The sequence below is a fragment of the Nothobranchius furzeri genome, chromosome 9 (genome assembly GCF_043380555.1).
Source record: "Nothobranchius furzeri strain GRZ-AD chromosome 9, NfurGRZ-RIMD1, whole genome shotgun sequence".
Classification (NCBI taxonomy): Eukaryota; Metazoa; Chordata; class Actinopteri; order Cyprinodontiformes; family Nothobranchiidae; genus Nothobranchius; species Nothobranchius furzeri.
In genome coordinates, this window is record NC_091749.1 from 62,594,990 (window position 1) to 62,612,718 (window position 17,729).

The 17,729-nt window shown below is 42.1% G+C and overlaps 1 protein-coding gene across 1 annotated transcript; it reads left to right on the forward strand.

The window, feature by feature from the left end:
• On the forward strand, positions 1 to 13,667 carry nucb2a (nucleobindin 2a). The gene is made up of 13 exons (XM_015953118.3): positions 1 to 131; positions 462 to 599; positions 4,053 to 4,160; positions 4,298 to 4,430; positions 4,540 to 4,643; positions 5,913 to 6,098; positions 6,224 to 6,314; positions 6,423 to 6,481; positions 6,558 to 6,650; positions 8,810 to 8,899; positions 8,984 to 9,154; positions 12,509 to 12,569; positions 12,653 to 13,667. The coding sequence occupies exons 1-13, from the start codon at positions 117 to 119 to the stop codon at positions 13,021 to 13,023; spliced, it is 1,620 nt and encodes a 539-aa protein (XP_015808604.3). The 5' UTR covers positions 1 to 116; the 3' UTR covers positions 13,024 to 13,667.
• Positions 13,668 to 17,729: the final 4,062 nt, after the last annotated feature.

Here is a 17,729-nt window from a genome sequence, read left to right on the forward strand (position 1 = left end):
GAAATGACCAATCAGATTAGCGCTACGTCTTACGCAAGCTAGCGTGCTTACTAGCCAGTTAGTTGTCAACCTAGCTCCAGCTGTAAGGCAGCAGCGGCAGGGAAGCAGAGCAGGTGATGTTCAGGGTTAAAGTAAGTATCTCAGTGACATATAATTGGAGCTCAACAGTGAGGATATAGACACAAGACCTGGTGTCATGGACAAGTTTTAGACTTTAAATTTAAAGCTTAACTTGCTGACAGCACAACCAGTGTCTGGCTTCTTTCTGCCAAATATGTCAGCTAAAGCTAACTCCACCAGCTTCTTTGATATATTATTAGCTAGGCACTCCTGTAGCCAGGCTAGAGAATGGATTTAATCCACAAAAACATACAGAATGTCTCTTCATATGTATTCTAACTACAACGTGCTGTGAAACGTGAACGTTACTGGTTTTTGAAACTAATGTGTTGTCTGTCCAGATGTGCTGGAGCCGGGTTCTTCTCACCGGTTGGGTTCTACTGGTGCAGCTGCAGTGTTTACAGGCAGTTCCTATTGGGATCGATAAGACTAAAATCAAAGAGCCAGAGAAAACCACGGACGGGCCACCAGTGAGTACGGTAAGAAGACACTTCAGTCACACACAAGCAAATAAAAAGGTTCAGGATGATAGTTTAGCAAAAGTTAACAAGTTTTATTTGCGCTGTGAAAAACAAATTAAATACAATATAATTCATGTTTCATTGTTATAATATTTTGGTATGTCATTTAGTAGGTGTTTGGTGTATGTATTTTATATACAGTGTTGGGCAAGTTGCTTCAAAACTGTAATGCATTATTTATTACTTGTTGCCCTCATTTTAAAGTCACTCATTACATTACAATATTACTGATTTTAAAATGTAAGGCATTACACTACTTTTGTATTACTCGAAGTAACTTTCACCAAAACAACTTCAATATGAATCTGGTAATGTGACGCTCAGTGAGCTCATGACATATATGTAGAAGGTGATGTGGTGTCTGAGCTAGGATTGCTGTTATAAACAGTCAGATATAATAACAGTGCTTTAAAATGATTGTTTATTAAATAAAAGCAACAACAATCTGTACTCTCAGCACGCTGCCATCTTATATTAACTGAGCAGGGAGTGAGGTGGTTGGGGCTCCAAGCCTATATTTGCCCTGGTCCCCAAATGCTTTGATACGGCCCTGGATGTGGGACTGACTTCTGGGGTGATCTGATTCTATCACATGTAAATATTAAATACTTATATATTATTGCTTTTCACTGGTAAAAATGTCTATTGGGGATAAATCTACCTACTTTTTTCTTTTCAAGCACTTTGTTTTGTTTTTTTGATTTTATTTGAATAATTTCCTGCCCTTTCTCTCTCTAACCTTCCTGCATGCTGCATGTTTTCTCCGTCTTCCAGAAAAACTGTTTCCTAGATTTCCTACTTTCTAACTAATCAGCCAAAGGGATCTACCGAACACACACACACACACACACACACACACACACACACACACACACACACACACACACACACACACACACACACACACACACACACACACACACACACACAAAAGCTTAATATGCGCTGCACTCCAGCAGCAATGAGTTGAAATCACCGGGGCACAGATTATGAACTCAGCGATCGCAAACGAATGACTTTGTTTTGGTGGAGCGATTTTGTGAGTATAACAGCGGCCGCACGCAGGACGCAGCTGGAGTATTTGAGCCATTACCGCTGCGTCCTCTCTGCTCATAGAATGCCCGCAAAGCTGAGTCCATAAATGATGTAATGTATGTAGCTACTGGATCTTTTTTCAGGCTTCCTGTAATTTGAATTTATAGGAAACCCACATCTTGATTCTGGGTTTAAAAATGCATTGTAATTACCGCGTTACTGACAATTGTACCGAGTAAATATTACCATTTTCTTTCCCTGTAATGCCTTACATTACCACATTACAGCAAAAAGCAATGCATTACAGTAATTAATTACTTTTGTACCGCGTTACTCCCAACACTGTTTATATTTTTTCCCATATTTAGTAGTTGGAAGCACCTTATGATGCAGAGACTAAAACGTTAGCACGTTTGTGTTATTACAACTTCAGGCCAAATACAAATGAGCAACTTCAAGGATTTAGTTGTTAGACTTTGATTTTCATCTTTCGTTCTCCTGTTTTCTGATGAATCGGCAATCAGTAAAGCGCTTAAAGATTGGCTTCATTCTCCTTTTTAGATTGCTGCAAAAAAAATTGAGTATCATGTGAAAATAGAAGCAGGATTAATTGAAGGTAAAAGTGAATAAGGTATCACCAAGATGATATAGAAATATTTCTTTCAAAACACTTCCCACAAATCAGTTTTTATTGGTACAGAAGCTCGAGACTGTTGATGCTTTGATTAATTGCTCAAAGAATTGATTTGGACTAACTTAACATTATACTCACAGCGATGAGATGCTTAGAAATTAGGGCTGCACAATATTGGGAAAACCCGCGATATTCGATAACAGTGCTTAATATTGCGATATCGATATTACTCACGATAAATGAACAAATACTAAAGTATGCAGTGTTGATGTCGTCTGGCGTGTGACGTCTGCTCTGGGTTCAAAGCAAACAAAAACGAATGCATGAATTCCATTACAACATAACATTTTTATTGCAAAAATATGCAGCTGCACCTGCTACTGTATTAGCAGCAAAACAACAAACTGCATGCATGCAGTTTCTCAGTGACTGTAAAACATCACCACCACCATTAAACTTTTTCTGATGCTCCAAATACAGAAAAACATCCCTTACCAGGGTTTTGAATAAATAAATAAAAATGAGAAAGTAAGTTTAAATGTTAAATAATAGTTAACATCACTTAATGCAACAGCAAATTCTCTCATTGATACTGAATATTTTCTCCACTTATGTGGTTATGATATAAGGCTGTTGCTGTAATTGGGAGGTGATCTGTGCTGGGCCAAACTAGGAGAATATTAAGATTTTTTGAGGGAAAGAGAAAAACAATCGTCTACCTTTCAGAAGAGGAACTGGCAAAAAACTACATGGAAAATATGTCAAAACGTTTGTTTTTAACCCCAAATTGAACAAGTTTCCCTAGACCTTAAAAAGCAGCTCAGATGATGAAACTGCAACTATGATTCTGATAACAAGCTAACAAATTGGACTAGCTCCTCTAAGATAACCGGCTAGCAGAGCTTCTGACTGACAGTTTATGTGCAGCAGCAAATCAACTATCCTGATTAACAAGGTTATAAAAGCTCATAAATGAAAAATCACTTTGATGTGTGGGGGAACTTTTCCAGGCCCTCTTTAGCAGGGTGGGACTGGGAGGAGAGTGCTGTAGCCTTTTAGCTGGAAGCTAACCGGAGCGTGGGGCTAACGGTGGGTTGGTTCACCGGCACGTGTCGGAGTCAGCCCGGTTATTATCAGCTGCTTAAGGACACCGAGCGGAGTCACGTTCACGTTTGAAAGCAGCGCTGATTCCAGAAACCTCAGCACAAAGTGCGTTCGTTAATCTGAGCCAGCATGACGAACAAGGGAACGGCGCCGCTAACTCAGTTCGGGTGTTGCGTTCCACCCATCCTAAGGGTCTACGTAGGGGGCGGGCGTATTACGTGAACGGACCCATCTGATTGGCCACATAGCAGAAGGGCTACATTTGATTGGTCAAATAATACTTCCGCGTAAAAAAACAGAGCTGGTTTACAAAAAGTTGATGTATGACACAAATGGAAATGTTTGAACCAAACATTTATCGCCGTTTTTGACGTGCTTTGCGATGGGCCTATCGCACGTCCTGTTATCGCGATGACGATAATTTTTCGATATATTGTGCAGCCCTATTAGAAATGGTTAATAAATAATTTCATCATCAGAAATCAGATTCGATCATTTATTATGTTATCCAGGTATGTCATCAGTTCTTTGAAGGAAATCTATTTTAATGTATGCAAAGAAACTATAGAAAATAATCACTGTTAGGTTACATGACATGCATTTAATATTTCACTAATGCGAATTTTTGCCCTTTTTAGGACACCGGACTGCACTATGATCGCTATCTCAGAGAAGTCATTGATTTTCTTGAGAAAGATCAGCATTTCAGAGAAAAGCTCCACAACACAGACATGGAGGACATTAAGGTATGCCGTTTTATTTCAGTTTTATGACGCAGAAGAAACGTACTACACATATACAGGTAGCCTTCATTTTGTTTACTGTGAGTAAGGCTTTGTTAGAGCTGAACAAAAGTCATGTTTCCTTTATTTTACTGATACAGCAAGGTAAGCTGGCAAAGGAGCTGGACTTTGTCAGCCATCATGTCCGAACAAAACTTGATGAGCTAAAGCGGCAGGAAGTAAACCGACTGCGGACGTTGATTAAGGCCAAACAAGACCTAGAGGGAGGAAATGGTACGCTGTCCAACACGGCTTGTTTGTTGTTTTTTGATGTTACGAATAATACATAAATTGTTACATGTTAAAGGCTAACTCAGTGATGATAAACATTTCCCCTTAAAAGACATCGCAGTGGACCACCAAGCTCTCCTAAAGCAGTTTGAGCACCTGAACCACATGAACCCACACACGTTTGAAGTTGAAGACTTGGATCGGCTCATTAAATCGGTAAATTCTGTGGGTTTGTTGGTTTTGTTGGGACATAAATACAATCAAAAGGCTTAATGGAAGTGTTATATTTTGTCTTTTTTTGAATGCCAAATGTTTCATGTAGTGAAAACTGCTGGATAATCAATGTTTAATAAGGGTTGTAGAAGGTATTATTGATGTAACAAAAAAAACTAATTATGTAAATAAATTTTTTTTTGACATAGCTAAATGGAGCTTAGAGATTTTAAATATCCTCTACCTCATACCACTACTTAGGGATGCAACGATACCACTTTTTTCCAAACCGATACGATACCGATACTTGGATCTGAGTACTCGGCGATACCGATTACCAATACCGATACTTCTACCACACAAAAAATGCAATGATTTGGAATACAGATTTTACTTTCTTCTCTGCTTTCAACAGGAAAAGACTGTGAGGTAGATAAAAAGTAAAATATATGAATGGAAATCATCACAAAACTAAAATATTAGGTGAACAGAAATGACAAGTTACAGTGAAGCCATTTTCAAGCGACTGCATTGGTATCGGTTCCTGGTATCGGTTAACTTTTACCGATACCGATATATCGGCACCGATACCGATGCCAGTATCGTATTGGCGCATCCCTACCACTGCTGCTGTTACTTTAGCGTCTAGTGTGGAAAAAGTGTAAATTTAAGATCTGGGCTAAATGTGCTTTTGCATTCTAGAACCCCTTTAGGCCAGGAATATGCTTGCTTTCTTAAAGAGCAAGTCACCCCTACCAGAGTCTAACTCCACTCCCACTTCATGTTTGAAAAATGCAACAAATGCTGTTGCCTGGCAGACCGAGAGGGCGGAGCTGCTAACAAATACACACACACAGGCTCACGACAGCATTGTGACATCATAATGTACCAGTTTACATCATAGCATACCTCTTAGCCAATAGCGGTGGCAGATTTAAATTAAAATACAGTGCAGAGTTTTTACCTGACAACGGCACAACACTTCCAGTTTTAGGCAGAATATTAAAATTTTAACTAAGATGCACCGAAGAGCCAAATTATTGACGACAGTGTCTGCAGCACGATTAGACACTCGTTTAATTAATCAGCAAAAAAAAAAAGTTTATTTGGGGGTGACTTGCTCTTTAAAGCTGTTCTTTAATTTATTGGTATCCAAAAGGAATCCAGGTGAGATCTATAGGAAAATCAACTCAACTACTCTGGAATATAGAAGGATTATGTCTTTATCATTGGCTCGGGGGTCAAACAGTCAAGGATTTCATCTGTTTCCAGGCCACAAAGGATCTGGAGAACTATGACAAAGAAAGACATGAGGACTTCAAGAAGTACGAGATGATGAAGGAGCATGACAGACAAGAGCATCTGAAAACCCTGGATGAAGGCGAGCGGAAGAAAGAGGAGGAGCACTATGAGGAAATGAGGAAGAAACACGCTGATCATCCTAAAGTCAACCACCCAGTCAGTGAAACCTGAAAAACCAACACTTTTTTTATTATTATTTTTCTCATTCTTGGTAAATATTTGTGTGTCAGGTGATTTTTTTTAAACAGTTTTAGATAAAATATTTTGCTTTAACGATGTAGGGCAGCCAGAATCAACTAAAGGAGGTGTGGGAGGAAGCTGATGGCTTAGATCCTGATGATTTTGACCCAAAAACCTTTTTCAACTTGCATGGTAAATTCTTACAGATCATCACCAAATAAAATTAGATGATGCTCCTGTGGTTTAGTCCTGTGTGTGTTGTTTTAGCAAATACAAGAATATGTCTTCCATTTAATGCAGATACAAACGGAGACGGATTCTTTGATGAACAAGAGCTCGAGGCATTGTTCACCAAAGAGGTAATTCCAGAGCTGAGAACGCCCGTGTCGATTCAAGGAGAGGATCCACGCTGACTGTTGTCCTCTGCTGTTTCAGCTGGAAAAAATATATGACCCCACTAATGAAGAGGACGATATGGTGGAGATGGAAGAAGAGCGGTTGCGCATGAGAGAGCATGTTATGAATGAGGTACAGCAAGCCAAACTCAGGGCTACAAAGTTCATGTAAAGATTTTCCTTTTTGTTAAATTTGACTGATAACTGTTGTAGTGATTTTTCAGCCAATTTTACTATTTTTGATTAATGATTAATTCTGTACTCCTTTTTAGCTTCAACCTTAAATGAGGCTTATTTTGGTTTTACGGCTAAAAACATGGCCTTAACGTGAGCCGATGTTGAGGAAAATACTTCCAAGTGTAAAGCCGAGAGCTTTAAGGCTTCAGCTGTTCTGTTAATAATATGCACGGATGGTTTTAGCCTATGAGAATATTCAGGGTATCTGCAGGTTTATGGGAGCCAAATTTAAGACTTTTTAAGACCTTTTTTAAGGCCACTTTGACCAAATGTAAGCTTTTTTTTTTTTTTTTTTCAAATTAAATTTAAACTATAATTTCCAGCTATTGCCTGGAACCGGTGCTAACCACGTCGCGAACGTGGGATTAGCCATCCAGTTACCATAAAAGTTGCACGTCCCCATGGCACAATCTCCCACTAGCTTAACCAGCTAATGTGCTCATCTAAAAATAGCCCCCTTTCACAACCAACTGAATGTGTACAGTTCCGCTTACGCCAATATCATACACAAAAAATGCTGAACACCAACTAGAAATTCATGAAAATTGAAATAAAATAATCTTGTTTATTGGGTCTTTGGTAATTTAAGACTTTTGGAAACTGTATTTAAGTATTATTTGTCATTTTTAAGAATTTTTAGGGCCTTAAATTTAGAAAAGCTAATTTAAGACTTTTTAAAGACCCGTGGATACCCTGAATATTGCTAAAGATTTAAATCATTGAGTGAGTTGGTTTATGATAAATTGAGCTAATAAAATAAAGGAAAATTCATCTGATTCTGATATCTAATCAGTTATTGTAGTAAGCTCAGGTAACAGTGACGAGAAAATGTAAAAAAGGGTCATTTTAGGACGTTATTTTTAACGAAACTGCAGAAAAGTGCTGAATCGTGTTTAGTTTTTAGAAATCCTACAAATCTTAGGTGTGTTCTTGCTGTGTCTTTCTAAATCCATGCTTTCGTTCTTTTTTAAACACAGAAACAGTTTTGTTTACCTGTTTGTAGCTACAGTTTCGCCGACGGCTGCCGGCTTCTTCAGGCTGACGCTGATGGTGGCGCGTCACTTCCTTCTCCGTTTATCTGCGGGCAGCAGAGGACGTTGTCGCCCTCTACTGCCCGCTCTCCCCTCTCCGACGATGCAGTCCCATGCGTGGTCCAGCGTGTAAACTCCGTCGTCCCTGTTCATGGTCCCACATCCACCACCGAACAACAAAAATACAAAAGATGGATCAAGTAAGCAATCGAGATAAGGAGACGTGGATGTGGGACCATGAACAGGGACAACGGAGTTTACACGCTGGACCACGCATGGGACTGCATCGTCGGAGAGGGGAGAGCGGGCAGTAGAGGGCGACAACGTCCTCTGCTGCCCGCAGATAAACGGAGAAGGAAGTGACGCGCCACCATCAGCGTCAGCCTGAAGAAGCCGGCAGCCGTCGGCGAAATTGTAGCTACAAACAGGTAAACAAAACTGTTTCTGTGTTTAAAAAAGAATGAAAGCATAAATCCTACAAATGTTTTAATATGTGATGTAGGTATGGCTAGGGCTGGACGATATAGAAAAAAGTATATCGATAAAAACATTTTATAATGCTCAATATCGATAATTATTTTTTAAAAAAAGTTAAATTGTAGAAATGATATTCTACGTGCAGCCCTGGCCATTTTATTTTTGGCATTTGTTATTTTTTTCTCCGCCTCTTCTCGCTGAGACGTCTTGCTGCCTCATGCCCTGTTCTGGCTTGAGAAGGGGAGGGCCTGGTGAAGTAGCGTGCCCGAGTCTGTGGTTTTGATTGGTTAGGAGTAAGTAGTGAGTCTAGTATGCTGCTACCTGATATGTTATAATGAAAAAAAAAAACTTTTTTTATCAAAGTTTTATCAACCCATTTTTTTCTATCGCACCACATGTCTATCGATAGATGTACTGAATTATCGTCCAGCCTTAGGTATGGCACATGATGATGACATTTTTTTTTACTGGTATTAGTATCAACTCTGATTATTTGCCTTTTTTTAAATAATGCATTAACACTTCTCCCTGTTCCTTGTTTTCGCAGGTGGACTCCAACAAAGACCGGTTGGTTTCTATGGATGAGTTCCTGGTTGCTACAAAGAAGAAAGAGTTTCTGGAGCCGGACAGCTGGGAGGTGAGACGCTGCATGTGACATTGGTAATATTTATTCTGATTCCATTCTGAACCAGCTATTTTGATGTTTAATGTTCTTGGCCAGACTTTGGAGCAGAACCAGGCCTATACAGACGAGGAGATGAAGGAGTTCGAGGAGCATCTCGCTCAGCAAGAGCAGGACCTCAGTCAAAGAGCTGATGACCTGCAAAAGCAGAGAGATGAGCTGCAGAGGCAGCAGGAGCAGCTTAACGCACAGAAAATAGAACTCCAGCAGGTAAGGAGTGAAGCAGCTTTACTGACTAAAGCCCGGACTACACTCTGCGTTTTTCGGCCGTCCCTAGGAAAATCCCTCCATGATCAGGATCGTGATAATAAACTGAACATGAGGGGGATTTGCAAGTCTGTGGCTGTACAGTGTGACCAGCTCTGCAACCGCTTGTTAAGCACCCTCACGACAAAAGTCAGCTTCCAAAAGTCTTCAAGCACTGCTTGAAAACCTACGACTCCTGTCTGCAATCCACCAGTGAAAAAACATCCAGGGAGTCACGCGAGCAGCTAGGGAGGGGAGTAGAATTAGCAACATTAGCAACAGTGGAAGCTGCACGCAGGAACATGTGGACCACTCCTTTTTGGAGTTCGGGTTGGGAGTCTGATAAAAGAAGTGTTAACAGCAGCTCTTTTTGTCTCTTCAGCGTTGCTGTTTTGGTTAGCTGTCTGCTATTAGTGACATAAGCTTTTTGGGGGGGGTGCTCTTGACGTAAGGCGTCCTGCTAGAGCGAGACGTTGTGCAGTTTGGCTCTCTGAAATCTTGCGCTGTACAATGTGTCACCTTTCTGTAGTTCTCAGTGTGGCACGAGCGGTCCTGAGCCACAGCCGGAAAATGCATAATGTGGTCTGGGCTTAAAGGGGGCATATCATGGAAAATCTACGTTCCTATCCTCACCTGTGGTCATGAGCTTTGGGTAGTGACCGAAAGAACGAGATCGCGGATACAAGCGGCCAAAATGAGTTTTCTCTGCAGAGTGGCTGGGCTCTCCGGGAGGGGCTCGGAGTAGATCCGCTGCTCCTCCACATCGAGAGGAGCCAGTTGAGGTGGCTCGGGCATCTGGTCAGGATGCCTCCTGGACGCCTCCCTGGTGAAGTTTTCCGGACACGTCCAACTGGGAGGAGGCCTAAAGGGAGACCCAGGACACGGTGGAGGGACTATGTCTCTCACCTGGCCAGGGAACGGCCAGGTGAGAGACAGCAAATCCTTGGGATTCTCCCGGAAGAGCTGGCCCAAGTGGCTGGGGTGAGGGAAGTCTGGGCCTCTCGACCCGACTCCGGATAAGCGTAAGAAAATGGATGGATCATGGCAAATTCACTTTTTGGAGCATTTGAGCATGCAGTATGGTTTCCTCATGAAAAATACCCCCAAACCCGTTCTTGGCTGCATTCTTGCATTTTCCTGTTTCCTGAATGTAAAAGCTGTACGTAATACCATCTTCCTCCCCTCGAGACCAGGCCTTGCTCCTCCCAGATCTGGTCTGGGGTCTGAAACCTGTCTCCCCTGGCCAACACAGGATATGTAGCTTAGGTGACAGTCGTGCAACAGACTTGGTAGTCCATCGGTTAGAGAGCCGGGCTGGTGCGCAGCTTTATGCAGGTTCACATCCCGGTCACAGCGGTAACTTGATTCTTTTTTGCTGCCCTTGCCAGTATGATGTTTTCAACCCTTTATTGGTAAACTGCTTAAAATATAAGGACTAATTGTTTTTTTCTTTTACTTTAAAAATATTTTGCAGAAAAGAATCAATAAAATAAAAATAGAAAACATGAAATCTGCTTCAGTTTGCCAAATAAATTACCGCTGACACCACCAGGAGTCACACCCGCACGTGGCAAAAACGTCCAGGCAGATGTCTTCACCTCTGGACTTCCATAGCCAATACAACAACTGACTCGCCTAAGACGCTATTGTAGGCACATTTCGTCAGAGCATGTGTGGGCGGAGTTTCACTGAAACAAACCGTTTTATGTCCGGGAATAAGTTCAGGCTAACAAAAATATCTCTTGGTAATATTTGATTATATCCTGTGCCTACCTTTGCTCTGAAAGGTTTAAAATAACAGGATATGGAACCTTTAAGATGTGTTCATCAGCAGTCAGTTCTATGGCTCAGTGTTTCTAGGTTAGGACTCCAATGAAAACGTTATAGAGAGCCAGTGTTACAGAAAAGTAAATCATCAGTATGAGGGTATGATTAGTTACTACCGAGGTTGCTGCTGCTGCACCTGTAGGCTATGAAATCAGCTGCCAGTTAATATTAGGCAGGCCTCCTGGTTTGTGGTTTTTAAAACGTTATTTAAGACGCACTTCTATTGACTGGTGTTTAACACCACTTGATCGTCTAAATCCAGTCTTGTTTGACATTTTTAGTATACTCGTGGGTTTTTTGGTTTTGGTATACTTTTAATGTTTCATCTATGCTTGTTTGTTTTAACTGTACACCACTTTGGTCAGCAGAGTTGTGTATAAAGTGTTATGTAAGTAAATGTGGATGGTAAGAAATAGGAAAAGAGGAATTGTCTCTGGATGAACTACACAACTTTCGCTGCCTCAGGAGAGCAGAAAGCACCCTAAAAGATTCCTCACACCCTGCTCGTGATTGGTTCCAACTACTGCCATCAGGCAAAAGATACAGGAGCCTTAAAACGAGGACGAAAAGACTACACAGCAGCTTTTATCCTGTGGCTATCAGGGCACTGAATGGCAGTTAACACCCCACATTCTTCTCAATTCAACTTTATGTGCAATATAAACTGGTGCAATATTATTATATATTTTTAGCTTGTCTTTCACGCATAGTCAGTGTGAAATGATTCAAGTGCACAGGTTCATGTGCAGGATTGCTCTCCTATTTCATTCTATTTTATATATATTTTTAGATTCTTTTTTATATTATTTGTTTATCTCATGTAAATTCATTTTCGTACACGGGGATTGCATTTAATTTCATTGTACTTGCTGCAATGACAATAAAGGTTATTCTGGTTCTTGAAGTAAAGTGGGGATATTATTTATAGGAACAAAGGTTCAGTGAGTGAATAAGCAAACACAGGTATGTTCCTGAACCCGACTGTACTGGATTTGTTTCTTTTTTTATTATTATTATTGAAACTGATGATGTGGGAGTGTTTTCCTGAGTGATCCATAAAAATCTTTGGTGTGTTCCTGCTGTGTTTAGTTTCAAATTCCATCTTTCAGTTCTTTTTAAAACACAGAAAAGGTTTATTTACCTGCATAATCCATAAAACTCTTAATGTTTTACTGAATGCAAGTTTCAGGTTTTTGGTTTTTCCCATTGCAGTGTCCATGGTGAATGTCAAAGAGCTACTTTGAGAGCACGCACACACACACACACACACACACACACACACACACACACACACACACACACACACACACACACACACACACACACACTTGAACCTTAGGAAAAAGATTTGTGTATATTCTTGGGCGAAACTTAAAGTATGCATAAAGAAAGCCTTGAAGTCCATTTGAATGTTTAATAAATGTATTAATTTTAGTTATGCTAATAAGCTAATCATAAATATATTCTGAACATGTCTGCAACTCATTACAGGCTGTTGAACATATGGAACGCCTCAAGTCGCAGAATGCAGCGCCCCCTCCAGAGGTTCACAGTGAGTGTTGATTGTACTGTTTTGTGTAACGCTTTTTTAATTCAATGCCTTCCATGAAAATGTAAAACTGGTCTTTGGTACAGTTGAAGGAAACCCCATCTCAGAGATGCATGCAGTTGACAACCAGCAGCACATTGCTCCAGGTGCTCATCACGACACGTACCAACCTCCTCAAGATGATTACCAGGGACTTCGTACGCAGGAGGAGCACCACGCTCCGCAGGAGGAGCACCACGCTCCGCAGGAGGAGCACCACGCTCCGCAGGAGGAGCACCACGCTCCGCAGGAGGAGCACCACGCTCCGCAGGAGGAGCACCACGCTCAGCAGGAGGAGCACCATGCTCAGCAGGAGGAGCAGCATGTACAGCAACATCAAGACTTACCTGAGCAGATTCATCACAATGCACAACCAGGACATCATGAAGTTGCACACGACCAGATTATCCTGCCGTAACAATGCTGTCAAGAAATCAACACAAGACTTTGGCTGCACTTGCAAAGGAGAAGTCCCTCCTGGGCTTGAAACCACTTTAACCAGTGCAACCAGCATACAGGTTTTTCAGTACAGGGCGACACAAAAAAATCTTACGTTTTTATTATGAGGAAACATCTGATTACCTAAGGGAATTAAACATTTTTAAAACAACCTGCTGCAGACATATTTATCAGATTATGCATAGAAAATACAAAGAAATGGCTGTAATGATGATGATGATGATGATGATGATTCTGGATTGTTTATTACTGAACGTCAAAATGTGTCCAGCTGCTGTTTACAGAAACCTGACAGGGTTTTATTTAAGAGGTTGTCAGATTTGTGCAGCGTGCTTTTTGAGGTTAAGTTCTAAGAAATCGTTGTCAATTTTAGCCTTACGTTGATTTTTTTATTCCAGGGCAGGACCGTTTTAAGTTAAAGGTGGACTTTTTAGATAAGTGACGCACATCACTAGTTTAGCAGTGTGTTTCTCCTAGTGTTCTCTGTTTTGGAAGCTAAAAGCAAGCGGCAGTATGACGTTTATTTTTTTTTCTTTTAGTTCAAAAGATACACAAAATATTTAAAAAAATCATATATTGAATTTACATGCTGTACTATAAATCTTTGTTTTAGACAGAAAAAAACTATTTGATGCAGCTAAGTACATTAACTGGCAATTCGATCTAAAAAAATAATCTTTTGTTAGACTAAGTGGGTAAATGATAAAGTAAAAAATATGTGCTCTAGTCTAAACAGACCCACCTTTTGTTGCTGCAGCTGCTCTCCACTGGCCTATTAATGGTGCTAATTAAGAAAGAATTAGTAAAAAACATTTTGTTCATTTGATTAAATGCTTTGTGGATGATTTTTTGCTAAACAAATGCTCAAAGCATCTATTTAAAAATATAGGTGGCGACACACGAGTCATGTTATAAAGTTAAACTTACAAAAATAGTTTTTAAGTGAGGTTCATTTAAATAAGTCATTTTTCTTACTTTGGATCATTTTTAAAAAGTAATTTTAGTTAAATTTTACCATTTTAATTGGGAAGCAATGCATGATTTGACTACAGCCTAGGTCAGGTGTGTCCAAACCTTTTAAGACAAAGGCCAAGATTATCAAGGTGAAACTCCTCATAGGCCACAAAAATAGGATTTTTTTATTTTAACAAGCAAAAAATGTAGAATTGTATTTGTACTGTTCCTAAAAAGGCCTACAATGGACATATAGGTGAAAATCATATGATTAAAAATGTCTTATCTTCATCAAAACAGCCTGCTGGAGAGACAAAATGAAGTAAACAGATATTTTATCGCTACATCCTACTGGAGAAGCTACCTGCGCCACAGAGGACCTCTCCCATGGGAGTCTTCTGGTACTTTTGTCTACAAAACTTTCAATTTGCCGACTCGTGTTCTCTGTGTGGTCGTCTGGAGTGATGCTTTATGATTTGCACAAAATGTTTGGGTGGGCTTGCTGCTGAATACAAGTCATTGGATACCTTAAACCTCAAGATAATAAAAAGCGTTTACCTTTTTTTTCCTTGTGTGCTGCATATTAATATGGATTATCTACATAAAGTACAAAACAGCCATGGGTCCTCCTTCACGGTGTGGAACACTGAAAAAAACATTTAAAAAAAATCTTGTTACTGATTCTTAGTTCATCTGAGTTTTTCCCACACCTATCTCCTGCATTAGCTTGTGGTAGCAAGTAGTCAGTAAACTCTAGATTAGAAAAGTCTGACAGATCTACGTCACACTGTCACCTAACATTCATGGTCTCACATCTTGGGTCATCACTCACGACGGGGAAGGCCGTTGTTGGTTTTTGCTTCTAGGAACCAGCAGAAAATGTCCTGGTTAGTAGAAGCTAACCGCTAGCATTAGCAACTCCAGCATGTGGCAGAACTCCTCCAGACTTGTCATTTGTGGAGATAAAACAACGTTTTTGCGAGTCAGTGGTAGTCCCATTGCTTTTATCCTATCTGAGACAAGATGTCCAAATATCAGATAAGAGTCCAAACCCTGCTGTCTGAAGCTCAGCTGAGACGGGCAAGTTCTAGTTCCTGAAAATGGTGCACCAGTACTTTTCTTTGGCCAGAGTTGGACTTAGTAGGCATTCGTTCCTACTAGAGACCACTGCAAATGTGTTCATTAAACGAGTGCTCAATACTTTCAAGGATGACCCAAAACACATAGAAACATTCAAGAATGAATTAGAACAAAGATGGGTCTATTCTAATGTGGCCTTTGAGACAATCTAAACTATTGAATGCTAGCTAATTTAGCTAGAACGTTCTGCAAATGAAATCCTCAAGAGGACATACTATGCAAAACTCACCTTTTGTGCTGCTTTGTGGTAGCCTGGACTGCCAGACTCGTCCTCTGTTTAATTCTGCACAGTCTGGTAACTCACAGGCAGAGAGGCACTTGAGGGGCCGGACTAGGAAGTTCAAAAATGACTAATCAGAAAAAAGAAGGAAATCCCGACTATACCGCACAACGCAGTAGATTTCTAGTTGTAGTAAAAAAAAATTGCGTCTGGCAACGGTGCAAACATCTTTTATTTATTTTTTTAGAAGAAATGCTTTTAGCGCTTTTACTTGCGGTTTTAAAGACATCTGAGTCATTTAGAACAGAGGAAAGAGCCACAGCGAACTCCGCCGCTATCTTCGTTGTTTATGAGAAACTGAGCATCGCTGTGTGTGACGTCTGCGACGCTGTAGTAAAAATGGAGTCTGGCGACAGCGCAAACATCTTGGGGGGGATCACCTGCACCTTGTTCCTTAAAGTCAGAGCCCTGAAATGGCTCACTTGGGAAGGTACTGAAAATGTTCAGAAAAACAGTGTGGAGATTGCTTTAAGAGGGATTTTGTACATATAACTTCAGTCTAGCCGATCGATAGTCTTTCTCCATGGCCTCACCAAACTCCTCCCACGCCCGAGATTTTGCCTCGGCAACTGCCACTGCTGCACCCCGCTTGGCTATCCGGTACCTGTCTGCTGCCTCCGGAGACCCACAGACCAGCCACGCCCTGTAGGCCTCCTTCTTCAGCCTGACGGCTCCCCGAACCTCTGGTGTCCACCAGCGGATACGGGGGTTGCCACCACGACTGGCACCGGCCACCTTACGACCACAGCTAGCAACAGCCGCCTCGACAATCGCAGAGTGGAACAAGGCCCACTCGGACTCAATGTCCCCCACTGCTCTCGGGACGTGGTCAAAGCTCTGCCGGAGGTGGGAGTTGAAGACCGTCTTGACAGGTTCTTCTGCCAGGCGTTCCCAGCAGACCCTCACTATGCGTTTGGGTCTGCCAGGTCTACGCGGCATGTTCCCTTGCCATCTGATCCAACTCACCACCAGGTGGTGATCAGTTGACAGCTCCGCCCCTCTCTTCACTCGGGTGTCCAAAACATACGGCCGCAGGTCAGATGATACGACTACAAAATCTATCATCGACCTGTGACCTAGGCTGCCCTGGTACCAAGTGTACCGGTGGGCATCCTTATGTTCGAACATGGTGTTCGTTATGGCCAAACTGCGGCTTGCACAGAAGTCCAATAACAAAACACCGCTTGAGTTCAGATTAGGTGGGCCGTTCCTCCCAATCACACCCCTCCAGGTCAAGCTGTCATTGCCCACGTGAGCATTGAAGTCCCCCAGCATGACAAATCTCGGGCGTGGGAGGAGTTTGGTGAGGCCATGGAGAAAGACTATCGATCGGCTCCAAAGAGGTTCTGGCAAACTGTCCGGCGCCTCAGGAGAGGAAGACAGCAACTCGCTCACACTGTTTACAGCGGGGATGGGGAGCTGCTGACGTCAACTGAGGCTATAGTCGGACGGTGGAAGGAATACTTTGAGGAGCTCCTCAATCCCACCAATGCGCATTCCGAGGAGGAACCAGAGCTGGGAGGCCTGGGGATGGACTGTCCGATCTCGGGGGCAGAAGTTGCTGAGGTAGTCAAACAACTACACAGCGGCGGAGCCCCGGGGGCGGATGAGGTTCGTCCTGGGTATCTCAAGGCTATGGATGTTGTAGGGCTGTCATGGTTGACACGTCTCTACAACATTGCGTGGTCATCGGGGGCAGTTCCTAGGGAGTGGCAGACCGGGGTGGTGGTCCCCATCTTTAAGAAGGGTGACCTGAGGGTGTGTTCCAACTATAGGGGGATCACACTCCTCAGCCTCCCTGGAAAGGTCTACGCCAAGGTACTGGAGAGGAGGGTCCGATCGATAGTTGAATCTCAGATAGAGGAGGAGCAATGTGGTTTTCGTCCTGGCCGTGGAACTGTGGACCAGCTCTATACCCTTGCAAGGGTGATGGAGGGGGCATGGGAGTTTGCCCAACCAATCCACATGTGCTTTGTGGATTTGGAGAAGGCTTATGACCGTGTCCCCAGGGGCACCCTGTGGGGGACGCTCCAGGAGTATGGGGTGGGTGGCTTTCTGTTAAGGGCCATTCAGTCCCTTTACCAGAGGAGCGTGAGTTTGGTCCGCATAGCCGGTAGTAAGTCGGACCTGTTCCCAGTGAGGGTTGGACTCCGCCAGGGCTGCCCTTTGTCACCGGTTCTGTTCATCACTTTTATGGACAGAATTTCTAGACGCAGCCGTGGTGTGGAGTGTGTCGAGTTTGGTGGCAGGAGAATCTCGTCTCTGCTTTTTGCGGATGATGTGGTCCTCCT